The 21981-nt window shown below is 26.2% G+C and overlaps 1 protein-coding gene across 1 annotated transcript; it reads left to right on the top strand.

The window, feature by feature from the left end:
- Nucleotides 1–20123: 20123 nt before the first annotated feature.
- Nucleotides 20124–21705, top strand: LOC140182130 (putative F-box/LRR-repeat protein At3g58880). Its single transcript, XM_072228251.1, has 2 exons — nucleotides 20124–21404; nucleotides 21583–21705. Exons 1-2 carry the CDS (start codon nucleotides 20124–20126, stop codon nucleotides 21703–21705), a joined length of 1404 nt encoding a protein of 467 aa, XP_072084352.1.
- Nucleotides 21706–21981: the final 276 nt, after the last annotated feature.

Here is a 21981-nt window from a genome sequence, read left to right as displayed (position 1 = left end):
TTTTCTAAATTCTCTCATCTACCTCTTTCTATTTTTCTATTTCTCTCTACTATTTTTACTCTATATATAATTATATTTTATATTAGTAATTTGATAAATCAAAATATGTCATCCGATATTTTTTTACAATTAAAATATTTTAAATGTAAAAGTATACACATTAAATTATTTTAAATTTTAGATAACGAATGTTAAAATTAATTATTAATAAAAAATTATACTTTTTCATATAAAAATAATAATTAAAAATTTTATTATTTAATTTTTTATCTGCAGATATTTTGGTCTTCTTAGCCAGAGACTTTTGTCAATTTACGACTTTTTTGTAAAAGTAATTTGATTTTGTAAATCTTTTGTGCCATGCATAGTTTATACTGTTAGAACAAAGTGAACTATAATTTTAAAAAAAATTATTCTCGTAATGTTATTATGGATAAAAATACTAGTTCTAATATAATACACAAATGCATTAATACTAACTTAATACATGAATGATGCACAAATAAACTAATGCTAACTTGATGCATAAATGAACTCATGCTAACTAATGTCACTGATATGATGAAAACTGAACTAATGCAATTTAACAAATTCTAATATAATACACAAATGCACTAAAACTGAACTAATGCAATTTAAGAAAAAAAAAGTAGAAACAGAACAAGCCCAATTTCTGCAATTTTAATACAAATAATTTAAATTGCAGAATACAACAAGTTAACTAGATTTTAAAACACAAGCATAATTTTATAAACTAAATTCTCATAATAGAAACATAATAGAAGTATAATGAACTAAATTCTCAAGGACCTATTTGTCCTTTGAACTTTATTTGCAAAATGACGTCAAAGACTTATTTGTCCTTCGAACTTTATTCCCCTTCCAGCGTGGCACCGTAACGGACACCTGGACACCGTTTCAGCCACGTCAGTCAATTCCGTTTGGTGTATGAGAGGCAAATAGACGGAAGGACTAAATTGTCCTCCGCTTGTTAAAGTCAAGGACTTTTTTGTATTTAAATTTTGTCAGAAATATATTTGTCAAAAATTTAAAAAGTCAAAGATCTATCTGTCTTTTTTCCAAAAATTTATACTTAGTTCATCAAAATTAAACACTTAAAATATATATTTAGAAATATATATAAAAAAAAATAAATTTGGTAATAAAATTATATAAATGGACAAGATTAATCCTATATTCCTATATACATATATAAGTAAACTTCACTTGCTTAGAAACCAATATTTCTTATAATTAATGTTCTTTTTTGGTGTCTTAATCTCTTAAGTCTTAACATTTCATATACTCATTTAGTTGTATATAATTAGATGTCCCTATACTTAAAATATTACAGCATTTGTTATTTTCATATTTTAAAAGTTAATTAATAATATTACTATTCACTACTCTAATTTAAAGTTTGTTTTATATTGTATGATATATAAGGTCATTCTAATATGTCTATGTTATAGTGGTTATGATATTTTAAAAAATATTACTAAAACTAAAATAACATTTTTTCATAATTTAGCAACGGTTTTTAAAAAATATTGCTAAAAAAATATTATCAAAATATTAAAAAAAAAAAGTGTAACTTTAAATTTAGCAACACTTATATAGCCACTAACCTATCATAAATATTTTTAGTAACGTCCAAAAAGTAGAATTGTCTTAAATGAATAAGAATACACAAAGATTAGGTTAAAATTAGAAAAGACAAAAAGAAATAATATATTTTAATTGTATCTAATAATTGTATAACAATTACAATCTAAATAAATAATTCAATAAAAAATCAATAAACTCACCGGTAAGCTCTAGTAAGTATTTAATCGTTACTTAATTTTTATTCTGCATTTAAAAAAAATTGAGATAGAAATTAAGAGATTAAGATTAAATTAAATTTTTATATTATATTTGGTACAAAATATATTAAATTGAGTTATGTTTTAATATTATATTTGATTTAAGATAAATATAAAATTTAAGAGATAGATTTAGAATTTAAAAAAAGTTAAACCAAAATATTTTTAAAAAAATGTTATAAAAATTTTAGTTTCTATCCTTAAAAATTTTAATTCGGTGTATTTATATTTTCTAAAAATACTAAAGAGACTTATTACTAAACACTAGGGGTGTTTACGGTGCGGTTTGGTTTAGTTTTAAGGAAAAAAGTCATTCGATCCGAACGCTTAATTTATGTGCAGTGCGGTTTGGATTGGATGATTTTTTTTTGGAAATCCGATCCGATCCTGATTACAAGCGGTTTGGATTTGCGATTTTTTAAATAAAAAAATTAAATACATATAACAAGTCTCAACATCAAATTTTAAATAATCAACAATGACATAACAAGTCTTAACAATATCTTAAAAAACTAACGATAACATAACAATAGAAATAAAATTATAGGTTAGTTAAAATAAATAAATAAATAACATTTTCAACATAAAATATTTATTAAATAATAATAATACATGAATAATAGAAAAATGTATAATAAATTGAACATATTATAAGTATCATTGTAAATATAATAATAAAATAATAATATTATAGCACATTGTACGGTTTGGACTGGATTGGATCGGTTATGAAAAGTAGATCCGAAATCCGATCAAATCCAGCAGTTTACAAAAAATAGAATCCAATCAAATCCGAATTAGTGCAGTTTTAATCGGTTTTCAATTTGGATCGAATTGAATGAGCGGTTTAATTTAAATCGGTTTGGATTTGAACACCCCTACTAAACACAACACTAAATCGTAGTTGCAGAAAACAAACGCAACCTATAATCTCTTTTGGTGCCTTCTTAATCCTCATAATTAAACTGAAGTAATTATTGACGCTAATAGTTAATAGTTAATACTACTTTGATATTAGAAAAGTATAAATTTAAAATGAGATAAATATGTTTAAACTTTAAATAGAGAGAGCATTAAGTAGCCTTAATTTTTTCTTTCTTTTAATTGTACCCTTAATATCTTAAATGAATAAAATGTGGGACATTTGTTGATATAATATATTGAAAATGGAAAAGAATAATAGGTGTAGAACTAGTAATCTAGTATTATTAGTATGTATATATTTATGTTTTATACAGGAGCAACTTTCTCTATCATTTTTATACCATTAATTAATATTTTTCGTTGTAATTTATTTGTTTTTTATAGATAAATTAAAAAATAAATCGGAAGATACAGAATATTTTCTTTCTGAATATGCTAAGCAATTATTTTGGCAGCAATTAGTATATACCTAGGTAACGAGGAGTGTGAAAATGATTTCCAAGGTATTGGTTTGGCCTCTAATGTGTGATTTATACGAATTCATGCCGACTCAAAAATAATTTCTCCAGCGAGGATTTCTATAAATCACAAAAATGAAGATATGGCAATATTGAATTTATAATTTTTATTATGTATAAGTTATATAGTGTTTGTTTGAGTATTATTAAATTGATAAAAAAAATTATTTTATAATTTTTTTAACGTATTTAATAAATTTTTAATAGTAAAAATAAAAATAATAAAAAATTTAAAAACATATTTTTTTAAAAACTACAATGGACTTTTATTTTTGAGTGAGCTTCTAAAAAAACTTTTGAGTTGTCTTTTTTAAAAAGCTCTTATAAAAAAATAAAAATAATTTTATATTTAAATATCTCATACAAAAAAAATTTTTATTTATCAATTATATTTAAATATAATAATAAAAAAGTATTTTTTTTGTTTATTTATTATGTAAAAATATTTTTTTAAAAAATTTTTTACAAAAAAATATAAATGGTACCTTCTCAAAAAAAATATGTTTTTTTAATGTTTTAATTTTTAATACTAAAAATTTATCAAATACACTAAAAAATAAAAAAAATTAATTAAAAAAAATATTTTTTACTAACTTAATAACATCCAAAAAAAATACAATTTATATTTTTTAATTTTTTTAAAAAAATTCTCACATAATAAATAAAAAATATTTTTATATTATTATATTTAAATATAATTAATAAATAATTTTTTTTACATGAAATACTTAAATATAAATTATTTTTATTTTTTTATAAGATCTTTTAAATAAAAATAAGTAGATAACTTCAAAAAAAAAAAATCTTTTTTGTAAGCTCATTCAATTAGATCAATACAATATGCGATGGAATTGGCTCAATTTAATTTTATTATTTAATCTAATTTAATTTGATCTAAAAATTTAATATATCATAAATAAGAATTTAATTAAAAAATTAATTATTTTTCAATTAATATTAACTAAGATTTTAAAATTATTATTTTATTTTATATCAATTATTTTCTTAAATTTTAAACTCTAGATTTAGTTTTAAATCTTAATTCTTCAAAAAGAAAATAGGATTGAAAAGATAACTTTAACGATAAAAAAAAGATTAATTATATTAACTAATTAAAAATTAATTATATATACACATATTATAAAGAAATATTAAGTTTGATAATAAAATAATAGAATTAATATATAGTACTTTATAAAATGACAGAGCATATATATATATTTTATTTAAATAATTTTTAATGTATATTTAACATAATTAATTAATAAAATCAAGATTTATGTTTAACAAATTAAAAAATCAACTAATAAAATTAAAAGATATTTTATTTAGTTAATAAACTTGTGAGTGTTATCCAATCTGAAAATTGATTTAAAATTGCAAAAATCTAAATCAAATCACAGGGATTATATTTAAATTTAAACAGCCTCTTAAACCGAAAACCCCAGTCTCTTGGCGCCATCTCCATCGCCCTCTTCAGACGCAGTGTCTCTTTCAATCTTCGCAGTCTTCATCTCTTCAGTCACTCAAATCAGCGTTTCAGGTTCGGCTCTAAGTTCTAACACTGTAACCGTGTGGATCAGTTTCCTGTGATTGTAACCCTAATTTGAGTCTTCATATCTTTAACTTCTTGTTCATGGACACATTGCTGATTAGTCTGTTTCTTTAGAGAGAGAGAGATTTTACTAATTATATTTATTGGCAGTTATGCAAAAATCTTTAGACTTTGCTTTAGCTCAAATCTTTAGAGTTTCCATCCTTGATCTTATTTGTTCTGTATGTGTTTTTCGCATCCAAATTAGCAGTGTTTGTGCAGATGGTGATCAATAATGATTCTTGTGGGTTCTGCTTTGTTAATTAGTGTTGCAAAACAAAGGGGAAAAAACAAATTTTGTAAATTAGTTTTTTAGAGAAAAAATCTCTATATGATGACCATTTAAGATATATCTACATTGACAGTATTTAGTTCTTGTTCTGTTTGATAACTCCACCAGGAAAAAAACTCTCATGAGCCATATTCATTAACATGAAAAGTGGTATTTTTTACTACCATAATTTGACATAGTTTGAGTTATTCTTTTTCTGATATTCTTCTACTTGCTTTGAAGGACACAATAATGGATGAAAAAATGGACCAGATATCCAGTTTACCAGAAACCATACTTCATGACATTCTCTCAAGACTGCCAAAGAAAGATGCTATCAAGACTAGTGTTTTGTCTAAGACATGGAGAGAAATATTCTATACCTTTCCCATTTTGTCTATTTGTGACCGAGAATCTATTAGGAGGTCTTCCAAGCGGAAAAAAGATCAACAAATTAAGACATTCCTTGATTATGGCAAGCAAAGATTGCTGAGGTTCAGTGAACAAGGCTTAGCAATCAAAGAATTCAAGCTCAAGCTTAGTTTAACCTGCTTTGACCTTCAGCTTATATACCCTGATGTTGATCAGTGGCTTAAGTTAGCCAGTGAATGTGATCTCCAGACCCTAAAGCTTTGCCTGCCTACTTTAAAAAAGGATGATCCGTGCCTATGTTATATCTTGCATCCAGGTGTCATTGAAGCAAGATCACTTAATAAGTTAGTGCTGAAGGGGAGAATCAGATTTGACAAAGACTTCCTGAATCCTTCAGTCAAGTTTTCCTCACTGTGTGTATTATCCTTGTGCTATGTCCTTTTTGATGACGAAGGTGCTATCGAGCATGTTAATTCTCATTGTCCTTTAATTGAGCATATAACCTTGAAGTGGTGTTATGTATACAACCCCCAAGGTGCCAGAGATCTGCAAATTTCTCTTATGAAATCAGTAAGCATGCATGGTCTACAAAAGCTCAAGGGAGTTGATATTCAGGGAGTACAAAATGTCTATATTGATGCTCCAAATATTGAGAAAATATATTATGGTGCTGACAGTTATGAGCCCTCCAAGATGAATTTTGATAGTTGTGGAAATTTGAGAGCTTTGACCTTAATGAATATGAAGATTGAATTTCTTTTTACAGATATATGGTTTCTTCATCTATCTTCCAAATTTCCTTTCCTTGAGAGTTTGGAATTGGTTGAATGCTCCATGTATGAGAACATTAATATTTCAAGTTCTCAACTCAAGGCTTTGGTGTTATCTAATTGCTCTATCATGGAGAAGCTTGAAATTGACACTCCAAATCTATTATCATTTCGATACTATTATGCTGGTGACAACTTACCTTCCATATCTTTTCTACGATGTTCTAGTCAACTGGAAGTAAATGTTCTGTTCAATATGATTCATCCACGTCTTTACCAGTTGGGGAAATTTGTCGAACAATTTAAACCACAAAAGTTCTTGGCATCACTCTCCCTCTCCATCCGTCCCTGCATCCCTTCTGATGAACATTTTTATTATTATGAATATCGTGTAAGTATAAATTGTTATTTATATTCTGTTAGTTTACCTGTTTTCTTAATATGGTTTTTATATACCTTGGATTATGCAGTATTGGGAAGACCCATATTCATTGCCACCTACATTGCCTGTGCCATGCATCAAACACTTGGTCATACGCTCTGTTAGGGAAGATAAATCTAAGTATGCACTTCTTGTGAATCGCTTGTTCTATGGTTGGTGCCCAGAAACTATTTCATTGAGCTTGAACCCGTCTCATTGCACCAAAGCATTCATTGAGGTACGACATTGTTTCCAAAGTTTATATTTTATTTCCTTCCTCTGCTTTTCATCAGTTCAAAGGGTTATCTGTGGAGCTTCTAACTCTTGTTTGTTATTTGTTAAGTTTTTCTACTGGATGCTAATGGAAACCAAAAAGCCAAAGGGCAAGTTTTGCTCCTATTGTTATTCCAAGTCTAAGTGTTGGTTGCATGGCTTGAAGGATGTCAAGGTCACAAGCTCAGTCAAGAATGATGTGAATGTTGTTGATTTTGTTCATCTCAAATCTGTCTTAGGTGGATGGACAAGTTCTGATAATGCAAATATTAGTTTTAGATTAAAGTAGTAATTATCTTTTTGTTAGTTGGTAAGTCATTTACATTGCTTTCTTTAATGTTTTATCTTCCATAGAGGAGGAAGTTTTGAATGTGTGAAGGTTTCTATAATATATTAATAACAAACTCAATTTTATTTTTAAATATAATTTTCCTTTTCTTATTTTTTTCTATTATGTGCTTACTTACTTGATATTCATACAGAGAGCATTAAAAAGCATTTGCCCAATGGAGAAAATAATCATTTCTCATGAGTTTTAAGTTCTCTTGTATGAGTAAAAAGTTATGAACGGCTTGCTGCATTCATACTCATAATAGTAAATGTAAATTTACTATGTTCATGATTTTCACTTCTAACTCGGAAAGTGAGACTGAAAATATATGGAATAATACAACAGGATGAGGAAGATTGGAATCATTTGTAAAGATCATTGGGGAAGGTGGCGGATAAAAGGGATTATGGGATAAATAAACATGAAGGATAATCCCTATCAAATTGATTTTAATTGGTTTTAAATGAAAATTGGGTTCGTGAACTTTATGCCGTTCGAAGAACGGAAGAAAAACGATTTGAAACGATTGAGTTATGCCCGTCGAAAATTTTGGTGCGAAATATGTAATTTATATGTGATTATGCAAGAAACTTGTTATGATTCTGCAGCTCTGCTACTGATCTATTTTTTAAAAGAACGCACGTCCACGCGTATGCGTGGCATGGGATTTCGGTGATGCGTACGCGATTGATGCCATGCGGACGCGTAAGGGATAGTAAGCATGTCCACGCGTACGCGTGACCCACGCGCATGCGTGACATGAAGTTTTCACCCACGCGTACGCATGACAAAGGGACGCGCGCGCGAGCTGCAGTTTCACACTCCCACGCGCACGCGTGGCCCTCACTTCAGCAAACATGATTTTCAATGGACTAAATTGTGTTTCAAACCTCTAAACCTCTATTTTCATTCTTTTAGTCATTAATAATAGTATTAAACCTGATATTCGGATGAAGTTAGGAAATTTGGAGATGAAGAAAAGCTGAAAAGTGATGAAACGACTATGAAATGTTACAGATGATCATGTATGATACTTGACTTGATAATCAAATGAATGATCATGTATGATATTTGGCTTGAATGATTAAATGATCTGAGATACGGGATTCCATGGGTAAAATACCGTGGCTTGCCATCACGTGTACTAGGTTGAAAACTCGATACTTTGTTGACCCTATGATGTAAAGGTGACCGGACACTTATAAATTCTCGGGAATGTTAACCCCCATTGAGAAATATTGATTATTTGAGAAAAAGCTATGCATAGGCTCTTGGGGATGCACGTCGAGGGACAGTCTAAGGTTTTCAGACTTGTCGGGTTGGCTGGATAACCGACAGATGAGTCTCATCAGCCATAGGACAAGCATGCATCATATGCATTCTACTTGAATTATTTGTTTGTGCATTAACTGGGTATGCCTAAGTGTACTTTCCATGCTAAATATATATTTGTTACCTGCAGTACTTGTAACCTTCTTGTGCTTGCCTCTACCTGTTTATTTGTCTGTGAAATGCTGACGGAGATGGAGATATGGAAGAATGGTAGTATAGAACTTGGATTTAAGGTTAAGTTAAGTTAAGTTTAGATACTCTTAGAAAACCACCTTTTATGACTTTTGTTTAATACTTTAAGCTCTATAATCTGAGTGTCGGCGTTCTAGAATTATCTTTGGCATTCCCAGGACCTTATATATTATGTGTGTGACACCTTTACCATACTGAGAACCTCTGGTTCTCATTCCATACTATGTTGTTGTTTTTCAGATGCAGGTCGAAAAGCACCTCGTTAGGCGTCTGGACACCTGAAGCGAAGTGGTTATTGGGTTATTTTGTTGTATAGTGATGTATATATATATATATATATACTTAGTTTTCTCTCCGCATAACTTATTCTTTTGATCCTCTTAGAGGTTTACGGAGAGACAGGATTTTGTTTATGTATCTGATACGTGAATATATATATATATATATATATATATATATATATATATATATATGTATTCTCCGGCCAGTCTTGGTTTCACGGGCTGAGTTAGGAGCTTGTTATTTTGTATCTTTGGCGCTTTACTCCTACTTTTGTTATCTTATGTTCGATAGTTATGGTTTTTCTAACACTCAAGTTAACTCGTTTCTTGAGCGTTGCGCTTTTATCTCGCGACTTTTGTTTCATCTATTCTTCAAGACTCCTAGTATATTACAATCTTTCTGCTATTATATGTATACATTTTATTTTAGAGGTCGTAATACCACACCACCTCTGTTTTACGACTTAAGCGTAAAGCTCAGTATGGTAGGGTGTTACAAGATACACATTGCACACAAAGCTAAACACCACAATAATTGACATAGTCACAAGTCACAACCTAAGTTTACTAACTTGAGCTTCAATCTTCCCTAACTTCTTGAGCATCTTCACTTCAGCTTCAGCCTCAAGAACATCTTCGTGCATCTTTCTTTTTGAAACTGGTCTCCTCAAACCCTCCCATTGACCTTCGGTTTTGTCTACCCATACAAAGTAACTACAGTCTGAAGTCTATCAATGGCAAAGAAAAATTAGATTAGAGACATATTCACTTCGAATAGAATAAAGTGTACAAAGGGTATACCTTCCATTTGGGACAACGGACGAACCACCTCCCAGGATTCATTGCCGTCCCCGGCTGCAACAAGGTCACATCCAACCCACAGAAGCATCTCCCATTGAACTTCCTATCATGCACCCGCTTTAAAATTGAGCTTCTAGATACACTACATCTCCCATTCGAAGGTGGGGTAAATAGTCTCCGCCTTAACATTGAAATATTTTCGAAGAATTTTATTAACCTAGGGTTCGTGTTTAGAATGAGAAAAGTTTTGAATTTGGGAAATTTAGAGATTTAGGGTTCATTAATTATAACGGTCAAATAGCTCATCATTTCACCTATGAAGACTCCCAGACCACGTAACGTTGTTATGTGTCATGTAGGGAGCGTCACTAACGGAGTCAACTCCGGAATAACGATTGGTTAGTTTTATCTCACGGATCTCATTATTGATGGATACATTTGGTAATTTTTTTTTTTATGGATAGATTCGTCAACGTTTTCAACTTTTATGAGTAGAAATGATAATTTACTCTTTTTTGATATATTTTTATGAAGGTTTCTTCTAGAGAAAAAGCATTTTCAAGACTTTTAAAGTTCAGAAAATATTTGAAATTAATAAATATTTTAGTTGCTGGTTCATAAATATTTTTAAAAGACAAAATTAAAATTATTGAAAGTTGAAGGTTTAGATTGTCATGAGTAATATTTCACTGTTACTTCAGGTACTACCATGTTTTATTTGATGTGAATTCAATATTATTGTTAAGATCATTGCTCTTATTATTTTTTTTAAATAATAAGAGCATTATTATTATTATTATTATTATTATTATTATTATTATTATTATTATTATTATTATTTCATAAAACAATTCCTGTTGCCAATGCGAGGTGCTAACGGTGGAGGAAGCCAGCTTCGATGTGCGAAAACCAGATAAACAGAATGTTCAAAATCTGACAACGGCAGAATCCAGGAAGTCGTCCTCGGCACAGCGACGACAACGATTTGTGACCTAGTGTCATATGAATATCTTATGTGTCTATTAGATGCGACATTCTTGGACTAGGGAAGGAAATGCAGCGCTACGGCACTGACAGGCAACGTTCTTCGGATTAGGAAAAAGATGCGAGAAGACCCTCCCCTTTGTCTTGAGTGAAGATCCTCCTTACAACGTTGAAGGAGAAGGAAGTTTTGTCAGAGAAAGGAACGATGCAACCTATGAAACACGGACCCTTAGCTGAGTTATTGTGTTTGCATGTTAAACACATTTTAGATACGATATTTATCGATACTCGTCTGTCTGACAAGCGTGTTTGCTGTGTCCAGCCGTATCTTAATAAAAAGAGAAAATTCTACTTCCCTCTCTTGCGAGATGCTAAAATGACACTCCCCTCCCCTCTATTTATAAAATACAAGTTTAATCACCCGTGCCATGCACGTGATAAGATTGAAATTATAATTTTAAATTGTTATGTTAAATTTCATTTTAATTATAATAATTTAATTAATAAAAGAATAACTTGTATGCGTTGTTTTTCTTTTCTTAATATAGTGTTAATTGTATTAACTATAAAATAGTTATTTAATCTACTTTTTTCAATAAATCAGGCATATATACTCAATATGATCATCTAGTAATACTTAAATCTACCAACAAAGTTTTATATGTTGGTTTACTGTGAAGTAAGAAAATATCAAAATCAGCTCAAAATGAAGAACAATTAACCCGTACCATGCCATGCACGTGATAAGATTAAAGTTGTTATTTAAACTTGTATTAACCCGTACCATGCACGTGATAAGATTAAAATTATAATTTTAAATTATTTTGTTAAGATTAATTTAAATTATAATAATTTGATTAATAAAAATATAATGTTATGATTTATTTGTTTTTTATTAATCTAGTGTTAAATATATTAATCCTAAAATAGTTATTAATTGGTTTTAGTAATCTACCTTCGTCAATAAATCAAACATATATACTCAATGTGACCATAAATAACTTAATAATACTTAGACCCACCAACAAATTTTTATATGTTATTTTACTGTCAAGTAAGAACATATCAAAATTAACTCAAAATAAATAATAAATTATTAGAGAATTCTAATGCACAAAATTCTCTAATAAACAATAAATAATTTAAATCTACTAAAAAACAACTCAACACTTTTCTTTGATGCTTGTAAAACATATACTTAAAATAATATTATATCAATATTAGCATACAGTTTTACAATCATCGACCGTATTTACTATACATGACTCCTTCTTAAAAGTTATTCTACACACGTGTGCAGTCGGAAGATAAATTACTGGACTTTATTTTTTTAAATTATTATAATTATGTATTATTCATTAAATGCTAATTATAATATTGTAATAAAATTATAATAAAGATATTTTTCTAAAATAATTTAGAAGAGAGAATAGTACTTTCATTTTGGAGGAAAAATGAATTCATGAGGAATTGTACCTCACTTTTATTAGTTGATAATGTATTAAATATTGATTTTATATAATTATAATAAAAATATTTCTCTAAATTAGTATAATCATGCATTATTCGTTAAATGTTAATTGTAATATAATTATAATAAATATATTTTTCTAAAATAAATTTAGAAAAGAAAATAATGATTTCATTTTAGAGAAAAAAATGAATTCATGAGAAATTAACACCTCACTTTTATTAGTTGGAGAAAAAATCCAGTTTTAGTATATTTTGTCATTATTATACATTTTTCTCTAATCATATATCCATCGTTTTCTTTTCTTTGTTTCAACATTTTGAACCTAGGTTTAACTTCTCGTAGTTCTCACTTCTTAGTTATTCTATTAGATGTAGTTGATAACTATTAAAATTCTTCGATTAATATAGGAGAAAAATATATTATTATATGATAGAATTAATATGAGTATATTTTATTATTAAATAAACAAAGTTAATATAAAATAAAATTATACATAAAAAAAGCAAAAAAAATTAAAATAGCAAAAGTGATAAAAATATTATTTTTATAATTTTGTTTTGTCATTTTTATGTATAGAAGATTAGAAAATAGTAAATTTTTAACTAAATTAATTTATATTTATTGTATTCAATTTAAATAAGTAATAAATTATCTTATTTTAATTTATTTCTTAAATTTATATATCATAAAAATTAAATCAAATAATTAATATACCTAATTTTAAATTGTGTGATACTTAAATATCTATTCAAATCAATTAGTTGATATAATTAATTCATCATAATGAATTGTCTTTAATGAGTTAAACAAAATAAAGTAGAAATTTGGGACGGAATAGTGACAATAATATCTCTCGCTACTTTACTTTTATTCGATTGAACCCCTAAGTGACTGATTTGCTAGAACATTGTCACTCGCTAATTAATTTGTAAGAAATTAGCAAGGAAATTTTCCTCGCTCTTTGTTTAGCTACAAAAGTCAATCTGCGAGAAACAAACTTACTCGTGAATCTCTCGCTAATCAGTCGTTTTTCTCAAGTTCGGGTATTTTGTGACCGCTCATTAATTTTGTCGTTAGTACGTCACTAATTCCTCGCAAGTTAGTGACAGATTAGTGACAAAAAATATTTCTCGCAAAAATTCGTCGCTAATTTGTGAAATTCTTGTAGTGGAAGCATGCTATGTTGATTCTATCATTAAAGGTAAAAATTCGATTTTTATATAATAGAATAGATAGAATAGATAATATAATAGACGGCGAGAAAGAGAAAGATAAACATTTTAGATTCTAAGTTGTTTTATTTAGATGTTGTAATGTGGGTATCACATTATTTTACTTATTCTACCCTATGGACCCTTTTGAAACTTTATTTCAGTATCAACGAAATTTCACTATCTTTGTGTACTAAATTAAAATTCAAAATGAAACTGAAAAAAAAAATAAAGAGTATAAAATTATTGATTGAAAAACACTCTAAATAATAAAAAGCCAAGTTAATTTTAATATTAAATTCATTAATACGGTTTTAATTTTATATAATAGTTAGATAATAAATTAGTAAAAGCAAATAGAAGAATGACTTTAACATAAAATTATAATATAATTTATTTATGAAAAAATAATCAATAATTAATATTAATAAATATAAAAATTATCCAAATACTTTGATCAAAAGTATGAGTGGTTAATTATTATTCATTATTAATAATATTTTGTTCATAACAAAAACTGAAAATATAATTATTCAGATTTAGATTTTAGAAAAATAAACGTATAAGTAACAAATGATCTATTTTATCATTTATATTATAAATTAATTAATTAAACTAACTGATATAATGAATTATAATTAATTAATTGGTATAAATTATAATAAATTATATGATATTAAAAAAATAAAATGAATACAAAAAATAAAAAAGAAATAGAAGAATAGAAGACTACAATAAAATAAATTGAATGTGAGTTTTTTTTTCTTTTTACAAATTTTATATCACATCCGCTTCAATAATAATAAATAAAAATACATCAACTTAATATCTAAGAGAAAATGATGAGATAAAATCATAACACAATTCTAAAATAAAAGCTTAAATTAAACCATAATATCACTGCACAACACAAATTAAAAGTAATTTCACACTACAATATACTACACAAATAGGTAAATAACTTAAGCTTAATTACGGATTTTTTTTTATTTACGTATACATGATAACACCATAGTCTATAAATGCTTAATGGATAACATATCATATATTGCTCTGAATGATGAGCACATGAGTTGAAGAGTGTGTGCTGATTTGTGTCCATGATAGTTGCCTTGTGACGACGCCTCATAGGAAGAAAAATAATTGTTGTAAAAGCTACCCAACGAAAGAGTAATTGGTAAATGAATAATATTTTCTTCTAGTATTTTTATAGTGGTAAAATAAAAACAGAAGGAATAAAATTTTGTATTTTTATATTAGAAATAGAATTTGATATTTATCCTAATAAAATTAAATAACTAATTAGCTATATTTAAATAAATAAAATAAATTAAATAAAAATATTTTTAAGAATTAACCAAATCAATTAGTCGATACAAATAATTAGTATAATTAATTTTATTTGATTTATTGAATTCAAAAAAATAAATTAAAAAATAATTGATTGAATTAATTAGTTGATATAATTAATTTATTATAATTGATTGGATTTAATGAATTAAAAAAAATAAATAGAAAACATAGGAGAAAATGATTTTTTTAACTAAATTAATATGTATTTATTGTATTTAATCAGTATAAGTAACAAATCATTTATGTTATTATGTACCTTATAAATTAATGAATTAAAATAATTGATATAATAAATTACAATTATTTGATTGATATAAATTATAATAAATCGTGTGATATTTAAATACCTAATCAAATCAATTAGTTGATATAATTAATTTACTGTAATAAATTGTATTCAATGAGTTATAAAAAATAAATTAAGAAACACGCTAAGAAGTATCCCACGCCCATCATGAAGTACAAAAATTCAATTTTTATATAATAAAAATATACATTCTTATATATGTTATAGAAATATGAATACAATTTTAGTATATTAAGTAGAAGTATATTATTATTATTATTATTATTATTATTATTATTATTATTATTATTATTATTATTATTATTATTATTATTATTATTATTATATTTTCGATTGATAATTGATAAGTAGTTTAATAATGTATTAAATATAGATTTTATATAATTATAACAAGGATATTTTCCTAAATTAGTATAATTATGCATTATTCATTAAATGCATTCATTTTGGAGGAAAAATGAATTCACGAGAAATTCATATCTCACTCTCATTAGTTGAGAAAAAACCTAATTTTAATATATTAAGTAGATTATATAAATAGAAATACTTGCTACGTATATATAAAAGAGGATGGAGATATATAATTATATATAATATACTTGCTATATATGTAACAGATATAAATTGTTATAATCATAGAGACTTACTATAATTATATTAAATTTAATTATGAATGTAAATAAATAAAAGTAATAATAATTAATATTATTTTTTTTCTTTTCTATATTTAATATTTACCGTAAATATAAAAAATATTGAGAAAAAAAGTAGATACTGACTTTATTTTATTTTATTTTACGTCATGGATTTCTTTACTAAAATTAATGGAAGAAAAAAAATCTTTGTTTATATATCAATCTCAATCACAATAAATAAGATGAATCGATTGAGTAACTAACAAATTTAACGGGTAAATGTTATTTTCCATTTATGGAAAAAAGGAGGTAATATGCATGCGTATATTAATATAGAAAGAATATATACTCACAACTTTAAAATCTTCAAGAATATTCGATTGTATTATCCTTCAAACTAAAAAATTTATCCTTTATTTTCATTAAATATTTATATTAATTCAATTAGATGAGTGTTTTAATTAAAAAAAAGATTATTATTATTATTGAATAATAACGATAATTATCGTTATTAATATTAAATTGGTTATATATATACATATATTGTTACTTCTACAATCGTGCAATAATATTTCTTTTTATTTGTTAACTAATTAAACTTAGTTATTTATATTAAATATATTTAATGATTACTAAAAATTAATCATATAATTATCATTATTAATAACCAATTTATATTTTTCTAAAATATTATTTTTTATCTTTTTTATTATTATTATTATTATTATTATTATTATTATTATTATTATTATTATTATTATTATATAGGTCACCATTAAGATAATAACTTGTCACTAATAAAATTTTAGGATAATGAATAAAAAATAGAATTATATCAATATAATTAAAATAGTTAAAAATATTTCTGATTGATAATTAGGTTAATAATGCATTAATTATTAATTTTATATAATTATAGTAGAGATATTTTTCTAAATTAGTATAATTATGAATTATTCATTAAATACTAAGTATAATATTGTTATATAATTATAATTAAGATAATTTTATGAAATAAATTTAAAAGAGATTAGTATAATTATAATAAAGAGATTATCTTAAATTAGTATAATTATGTATCATTGATTAAATATTAATTATAATACAATTATATCAATTAAAGATAATTTTTAAAAATAAATTTGAAAGAGAGAAATAGTGCAATCATTTTGGAGGAAAAATGGATTCACGAGAAAATGACACCTCACCATCATAAGTTGGAAAAAAATTCAGTTTTAGTATATTAAGTAGATAGATTGGTATAAATTATAATAAATTATATAATATTTAAAAAGAAAATAAAATGAATAAGAAGAAAATAAAAATAAATAGAATAAATAGAAGACTACAATAAAATAAATTGAATGTGAGAGTTTTTTTTTTGGTACATTTCATATCACATCCGTTTCGATAATAATAATAAATAAAAATACGTCAACTTGATATCTAAGAAAAAATGATGAGATAAAATCATAATACAATTCTAAAGTAAAAGTTTAAATTAGAACATAATAATATCGTTACACAACACATATTGAAAGTAATTTCACACTACAATATACTACAAACAGGTAAATGACTTAAATTTAAATACAAAATATTTTTTATTTATGCATACATGATAACACCATGGTCTATAAATACTTCATAGATAACATATCTTATATAGCTCCGAATGATGAGCACGAAAGTTGGAGAGTGTGGTAGTTTGTGTCCATGATAGTTGCCTTCTTGCAACGACGTCTTGAAAAAAAAAGAATTGTTGTAAAAGCTATCAAATGAAAGATTTATTGGTAACGAATGATATTTTCTTCTAGTATACATGGTTTTTTATAGTGGTAAAATGAAGATGGAAGGAATTAAATTTTATATTTTTATATTAGGAATAAAATTTGATATTTATTCTAATAAAGTTATTATTATTATCAATATAAATGGGTTAACAACTTGCCACTAATAAAATATATGTTCTCAAATTTAGATTCATGTATCACAGGAAAACACTATATATAGACTTTAGTAAAACAAAAATAAATATGTAAATTACCTATTATTAAGGTAAATTTTTAATAATGCATTAAATTTTGATTTGATACGATTATAATGAAGATATGTTTCTAAATTAGTATAATTATATATTATTCATTAAATATTAATTACAATATAATTATATTAAAGATATTTTTTATAAAATAATTTAAAAAAATTATTTGATATACGTGAATCGGGTAACAAAGATTTATTATTATTATTATTACTATTATTGATATTATTATTATCATTAAAATTATTAAAAGTATTTTTAATTGATAATTGATAAGTAGTTTAATAGTGCATTTAGTATTAATTATAATGAAGATATGTTGCTAAATTAGTATAATTATATATTATTCATTTAGTATTAATTATAATATAATTACAATAAAATAATTTAGAATAGAAAAAAAAATTTATTCGTTTTGGAGGGAAAACGGAGGCATGAGAGATCGACACGTCACCTTTAGTAGCCAGGGGAAAACCCAGTTTTAGTATATTAAGTAGATACATTCCCCTCCCTTATAACTTTTAAAACACCTTCTCTTTAATCCATTTTAAATGTTTTGTGTTAACTAATCTTAACTTTATCAGTTTTTTCAAGAAAAAATAAATTAAATTTTACAAAAATACTCTTTAGCAAAAATTTTATTTTTTTTGTCATTAAATTTTGCTTACCAAAATACCCTTTAATAAATTATTTTTTATTAATTAAATTATATTTTTATCAAAATATTTTTAAAAAAATTTAATAATTAAATTATTTTTTTCAACAATTTTTTAATTATTAAATTATGATTTTATCAAAATTTTTGTTAACATTTTTTTTATATTTTACTATTAATTTTTTGATATCAGTATATATTAATTGTTATACATATTAACAATGATAAATTTTTTTTATTAATCTTAAAATAATATATATCGAATAAACCTGCAACAATTAGGAAATAAAATAACTAAATAAATCATTTTCTAGTCAAGATTAGTAATTTATGTTGAAAATGTTGAAATCTTAGTAGGATGAATAACAAAATGGAAATATTTAATAAAAAAATAGCTAAAAATAATTAAAATTTATTTTATTTAATATTTATTAAGTCTAATAATAATTAATTTTTTATTACATATATCATAATTATTTGACAAAATAAAATTTTATCCTTTATGTTTAACATATTAAAAAAACAATTAATAAAATGCAAAAATAATTTACTTAATCAATAAATTGACCAGCGTTATCTTAATTGAAAATTGATTAAAATTGCAAGAATATAAATTAACTTGTTAACTTTCATATAAGATCATAATTTAAACAATTTTTTAGTTAAAATAAGATAAGATATTATTAAGATTGAATAAATTTTCTGTTTATATTGTATTAAATAATAGGGATCATATTTAAATTTAAACACCCCTCTCTCTCTCTGTTAAACTCAAAACCCCCCACTCTTTTCGCGCCATCTCCCTCTTCTTTCAATCTTCGGTGACTGAAATCTGCGTTCCAGGTTCGGTTCTAAGTTCTAACAATCTAGCGGTTATTATCATTGTTAATTAACCAATACTGCCATTAAATTAGCTGTGATTATGTATCCTTTTCTAGCACTGAATATATTGAACTCATTGATCAGTGTTAGCGCTTAACAGAAATTTTACTAATTCTAATATTTATTGGCACTTCTGCAAATAAGGAAAGGTTTCTTTTAAACAATCTTAAATATTGGACAGAGAACGTAGCAAAAGAGTTTAGAGTTTTCAAAATTTCAAATCTTTAAAGTTTCAATTTTTCAAATATCATGCCTAAATCTGTAGAATGTTAAGAACAATTGTAGTTTGTGGATTACTAGGATTTCTTTTTAATGTTCCCTAGACTCACTATTCGGTAAATGAATTCAAAAAGTTTAGAGCAAAAGCAAATAATGTATAGCACTATATACTTATAGTAAAATTACCACATCATTGATCTTATTTGTTCTGTATGTGTTTTTGCATCCAAATTACTAGTGTTTGGGCAGATGGTGGTCAATGATGATTCTTGTGGGTTCTGCTTTGTTAATTACTGTTGCTAAAACGAAGGGAAAAGAACAAATTTTATAAATTATTTTTTTGATTATCATAATTTGAGATGATTGAGTTATTCTTTTTCTGATATTCTTCTACTTGCTTTGAAGGACACAATAATGGTTGAAAAGATGGACCAGATATCCAGTTTACCAGAAATCATACTTCATGACATTCTCTCAAGACTGCCAGAGAAAGATGCTATCAAGACTAGTGTTTTGTCTAAGACATGGAGAGAAATATTTTATACCTTTCCAATTTTGTCGATTTGTGACCGAGAATCTATTAGGAGGTCTTCCAAGAGGAAGAAAGATCAACAAATTAAGACATTCCTTGATTATGGCAAGCAAAGATTGCTGAGGTTCAGTGACCAAGGCTTAGCAATCAAAGAATTCAAGCTCAAGCTTAGTTTATCCTGCTTTGACCTTCAGCTTATATACCCTGATGTTGATCAGTGGCTTAAGTTAGCTAGTGAATGTGATGTCCAGACCCTAAAGCTTTGCCTGCCTACTTTAAAAGAGGATGATCCGTGCCTATGTTATATCTTGCATCCAGGTGTCATTGAAGCAAGATCACTTAATAAGTTAGTGCTGAAGGGGAGAATCAGATTTGACAAAGAATTCCTGAATCCTTCAGTCAAGTTTTCCTCACTCCGTGTATTATCCTTGAGCTATGTCCTTTTTGATGACGAAGGTGCTATCGAGCATGTTATTTCTCATTGTCCTTTAATTGAGCAGATAACCTTGAAGTGGTGTTATGTATACAACCCCCAAGGTGCCGGTGATATGCAAATTTCTCTTATGAAATCAGTAAGCATGCATGGTCTACAAAATCTCAAGGGAGTTGATATTCAGGGAGTACAAAATGTTTATATTGATGCTCCAAATATTGAGAAAATATATTATGTTGCTGACAGTTATGAGCCCTCCAAGATGAATTTTGATGGTTGTGGAAATTTGAGAGCTTTGACCTTAATGAATATGAACATTGAATTTCTTTTTACAGATTTATGGTTTCTTCATCTATCTTCCAAATTTCCTTTCCTTGAGAGTTTGGAATTGGTTGAATGCTCCATGTTTGAGTACATTAGTATTTCAAGTTCTCAACTCAAGTCTTTGGTGTTATCTAATTGCTCTACCATGGATTTGCTTGAAATTGACACTCCAAATCTATTATCATTTCGATACTATTATGCTGGTGATGACTTACCTTCCATATCTTTTCTAAGCTGTTCTAATCGACTGGAAGTAAATGTTCGGCTCAATATGACTCATCCACGTCTTTACCAGTTGGGGAAATTTGTCGAACAATTTAAACCACAAAAGTTATTGACATCACTCTCCCTCTCCATCCATCCCTGCATCCCTTTTGATGAGAGTTTTTATGATGATCAATATCTTGTAAGTATAAATTGCTACTTATAGTCTGTTAGTTTACCTATTTTCTTAATATGGTATTTATATGCCTTGGATTATGCAGTATTGGGAAGACCCATACGCTTGAAGGATGTCAAGGTCAAAGGGCAAGTTTTGCTCCTATTGTTATCCCAAGTCTAAGTGTTGGTTGCATGGCTTGAAGGATGTCAAGGTCACAAGCTCAGTCAAGAATGATGTGAATGTTGTTGATTTTGTTCATCTCAAATCTCTCTTAGGTGGATTGTCAAGTTCTGATAATGCAAATATTAGTTTTAGATTAAAGTAGTAATTATCTTTTTGTTAGTTAGTAACTCATTTACATTGCTTTCTTTGGTGTTTTATCTTTCCATAGAGGAGGAAGTTTTGAATGTGTGAAGGTTTCTATAATAACAAACTCAATTTTGTTTTTAAATATAATTTTCCTTTTCTTATATTTTGCTATTATGTGCTTACTTACTTGATATTCATACAGAGAGCATTAAAAAGCATTTGCCCAATGGAGAAAAGAATCATTTCTCATGAGTTTTAAGTTCTCTTGTATGAGTAAAAAGTTATGAACGGC

This window comes from Arachis hypogaea, chromosome 19 (assembly GCF_003086295.3).
Source record: "Arachis hypogaea cultivar Tifrunner chromosome 19, arahy.Tifrunner.gnm2.J5K5, whole genome shotgun sequence".
Classification (NCBI taxonomy): domain Eukaryota; kingdom Viridiplantae; phylum Streptophyta; class Magnoliopsida; order Fabales; family Fabaceae; genus Arachis; species Arachis hypogaea.
The sequence above is the reverse complement of the archived record's forward strand: the minus strand, read 5'-3'. Positions and strand labels throughout refer to the sequence as shown.

Coding starts and splice junctions, on each gene's coding strand:
- LOC140182130 (XM_072228251.1), top strand. CDS start 20,124: ATGGTTGAAAAGATGGACCAGATATCCAGTTTACCAGAAATCATACTT. Junction 21,405..21,582: donor TTTATGATGATCAATATCTT/GTAAGTATAAAT, acceptor CATGGCTTGAAG/GATGTCAAGGTCACAAGCTC.